Here is a 4,043-nt window from a genome sequence, read left to right as displayed (position 1 = left end):
AGAAAGGAAGGAAGGAAGGAAGGAAGGAAGGAAGGAAGGAAGAAAGGAAGGAAGGAAGGAAGGAAGGAAGGAAGGAAGGAAGGAAGGAAGGAAAAAACTATGTGAATATAAGTTAGCATTGGCATCAAAGAGACCTACTCAGTGAAAGTTGCAGGACTTGCCTAATGATGGCTTAAATTTGGTAAATGGGGATGCATTAACCCTTAAGGACAAATAAGGAGCACAAACACCAGCAATACCTGAGCTCTTCTGAAATGGTTAATCACTCCCAGAGATAGAAAATCCTAGAATTTCAGAGTAAAAAGGGCTTGACAGGTTATCTAGAGCAACCTCCCACATGGTTCAAGAATATCTTCTCTGGGGGGCAGCTGGGTAGCTCAGTGGATTGAGAGCCAGGCCTAGAGACGGGAGGTCCTAGGTTCAAATCTGGCCTCAGACACTTCCCAGCTGTGTGACCCTGGGCAAGTCACTTGACCCCCATTGCCTACCCTTACCACTCTTCTGCCTTGGAGCCAATACACAGTATTGACTCCAAGACGGAAGGTAAGGGTTTAAAAAAAAAAAAAAAAAGAATATCTTCTCTGTATAATATCCCCAACAAGTGGTCATCCAGCCTTTGCTTGAATACTGCCAGAGATGAGAAATCATTGTCCCAAAAGACAGTCCATTATATTCATTTTCTTATTCTCAATGAATTTATTCACCCCCAATAACCTGAAATAAAGGTTAGGAGCAAAGTGGATCTCAACCATCAATACTTAATAGGTCTATGTCAGTCACTATAATTGTACATGATCTTATAATGTCATGGAATGTTCACCAGACTAGGAGCTAGAAGATCTGGATTCTAATTTGAGGCAAGACACTTAACCCTCCTTTTGTTTAACCCAGTTTTCCTCATCTATAAAATGGAAAAGAGAGTAGCGGTGTTTACTTTTTCTTTTAAGAGTCGTTTTGTTCTGTTCTAATATAAATTCTTTTTCTCCTTCCCCAACTAACACTGAGAAAAGAGAGGGGACAAATATTTCTTGTATCCAGTAAGGCCTCATTAATTTGGGCTAGATTATGGAAGAGAGGTTAGGATGAACTCATTTAAAATTTGAATTTTTATGTTTCAAAAGAAATTAAATTCTTATATTTTCAAAAATATATTCAACAGGAACAAAGTGTTTCTGAAGCTTGCAAAGTTTTGCCAAGTGGAAATTCTATGGAACCCACTTTACTGAACATATGAAAACTGATTTGCTATCAACTTATCAATGATTTGAATGTAAATTAGTAATTGAAAACAGTTTGTTTTCAAACTCTTAAGGCATATAAACAGGATCAATTTGATTGACAATCTTTTTCCAAAGAGAAAGCAAAGAAAGTGTCCATTAAAATGAACATAAATTATAGTCATATGGTAGCCAAATAAGGTTTTATTGCTTATAAAATGAGCTGTCTACTTTTTCTTCATTGTTCTGCTTTAGTGATGGAAGATGATATGATATGGAATATCTGCATATTGGGACTAGAGTCAGGAAGATTTCCGTCTGAGGCTTGCTTCTGACCCCTAGAAGCTATCCCCTTCACCAGTCATTGAATTCCTTTGAATTTCAGTTTCTTCACTGGTAAAAGAGGAGTAACAATAATAACAGCACCCCCAGGGTTATTGTGAGCACCAAATGAGATCATGCAAAGAAGGTGCTCTGCCAGCTTTGAAGAACTACATAAATGCCAGCTATTATTAATTACATCACCATCCATCATTCCAGAACACACCTGCTGGAGCAGCTGACCTTTGGTTCTGGCCAGATAGCTTATGGGAGAACACCTCAGAGCAGCTGTCTTACAGCCAAAGAAAGACTTCGCCCCACTTTTGCCAGTCCTCACTCTGTGTCAAAAGCTAGCTTCTTTGGGATTTTAATGGTTCAGAATCATAATGCACCTGGTCATAATGAGCAAATATACATCTCTAATAATAAGGTAGATGTTTTCAAGTTAAGCATTTTCTTGTCAGAAACTTTGTTACCGAAGGAAACATAGGAATGTGTGCCAGGGCATCAGAAATGGGAGTGGGAGGTGGTGAAGAGTTACATACCTCCAGGAGAGAAAGAAAGCTTTCTCCCCTTCTAGTTCACTCTCATTTCTTCTTCTCTACTTCCTCTTTCTGTTCATTTCCTTTGCCCTGCATCTCCTTTTCACTTCATAGTACCATTTCCCCGACTCTTTCCTCACTTCTCCCCCCTCCTTGATCTCTCTCTCCCCTACATCTTTCCCTTCTCTTTTCTTGTAGAATGAAAGCTACTTGAGGGCAGTTATATGATTTTTTTCCATTTGTATCTCCAGTACCTGTAGGCAAATTTCATTAAATGCTTGTTTGACTGATTGATTGATTGACTAATTCATTCCCTTATAGGCCCAGCCATTGAACTCTACCTACCCTTCAAATGGCTTCTTTTTCTCCCCACTTACATCCCTTCTGCTTTGGGGATGAGACTCCTTAGATTAGGGATTATGGTTGGAAGGAATCATGTAGTGGGACAGTACCTAACACAGAAAAGTGTCTGTCCATCTGTTGTGTCCCCTCAAAGGATGCCATGATAATAATAAAAGCAAACACAAATAACAAAAGTGTTATACAGCTTACAAAGTACTTTTGCTTTGATAGGAAAGTTATCTGATTCTCCCAACCACTCTGAAAAGTAATCAGGGCAGATAGTAGTTTTACCATTTACAAGTTAGGAAAATAGAACAGAAAGTTTAAATGATTCAGAGCTAATAAGCCACAGAGTTAGAATTAGGACCTAAGCCTTTTGAATTCCAGACCATTGCCCTTTCTATAGAAACGTTTGACTGACTTTATCCTGAAAAACCCAGAATAAAAACCAAAGTATTCATTAAGGGGGCATCTGTCACAATCTGACTACATATAAGGCTATCTAGTCCAAACCTTTTGCTTCAGGATGAGAAAAATGGTGACTTGCCCAAGATTACACAGATAATGTTAGATCTAGGATCTGAATTCGGGTCTTCTGGCTACATAAGTCAATGAATGGTCTTTCTACTGCACTGGGCAGCTTCCTGTTACTGGGGTAGAAACATTCATGTTCGATGTGGTTGATAAGATAGCCAAATTGAGTCAAAAAGCTAAAGCAGTAGAAAGAAGTCTACCATTAGGTTACAAATCATCCCAACTATCCCAGACAATTTACCTGATAGAGTTCGATCCGTTGCTCAGACACACGGGCCTTGGGATTCTGCAGCCGAAAGACCCTGAATTCCGCCTTCACCAAGTTGGAAGCGTTCTTCTCCATTGCTGAAACATCAAATCTGACAATTCTGAAGTAGGGTCTGTACAAAGTAGGCGGGATGGCATCTGTAAAAAGTTAGGGAAACCAATGAGAATGATAAAATTCATGGTATTCCCCAAAAGACCACAGCACAAAATAGCCCTAGAAGTACCATAAGAAAAATATCTTCAGCCCAGTTTGAGTTCCATTCACCAATTCAACACCATTAACAATTTAACCAGGAAAAATAAACATGTGCATTTGATTATGGGAATTACAGATTAATAGAGATTAACAAACCATTTTGAACTCTGTTTGAGGGCATGGAATTAACCCTGTCTTTTGAAAGCCAAAAGAGTGGTGGAAAAATACTAGATGCTTATGAACTGGAACAAGTGTACAACAGTTGATGGCTGGTGATGGCTGTCAGGCTTTCATACGCTTTAATTGGATGTGCCAAGAAAATAGCTCCTAATGGCAAGCAGTTTGCCCTGTGTATTTTTTTTCCTTGAAAGTTTGGCATCAAAATGTTCAACATTATCCAGGCCCGCATACTGCATCTTTTTCTGGTTTCAGCATTTTGGTCTTTTCTCACACATACACACACACTCCTTTTCCCTCTCCTCCTCTCTCTCTGTCTCTCTCTCTCTCTCTGTTTCTCTCTCTCTCTCTCTCTGTCTCTCTCTCTCTCTCTGTTTCTCTCTCTCTCTCATTCTTACACACACACACACACACACACACACACACACACACACACACACACACACA

At 39.5% G+C, this 4,043-nt stretch overlaps 1 protein-coding gene across 1 annotated transcript in view; it reads right to left on the bottom strand.

Moving 5' to 3' along the window:
- Positions 1 to 4,043, bottom strand: part of TGFB2 (transforming growth factor beta 2) — a 104,528-nt gene that overhangs the window by 30,562 nt on the left and 69,923 nt on the right. Inside the window, exon 2 of the mRNA XM_044676903.1 lies at positions 3,198 to 3,361. Within this exon, the coding sequence (XP_044532838.1) occupies positions 3,198 to 3,361 (164 nt within the window). The remainder of the gene's footprint in view (positions 1 to 3,197; positions 3,362 to 4,043) is intronic.

The sequence above is a fragment of the Gracilinanus agilis genome, chromosome 4 (genome assembly GCF_016433145.1).
Source record: "Gracilinanus agilis isolate LMUSP501 chromosome 4, AgileGrace, whole genome shotgun sequence".
NCBI classification, from domain to species: domain Eukaryota; kingdom Metazoa; phylum Chordata; class Mammalia; order Didelphimorphia; family Didelphidae; genus Gracilinanus; species Gracilinanus agilis.
This window is presented reverse-complemented; position numbering and strand designations above follow the sequence as displayed.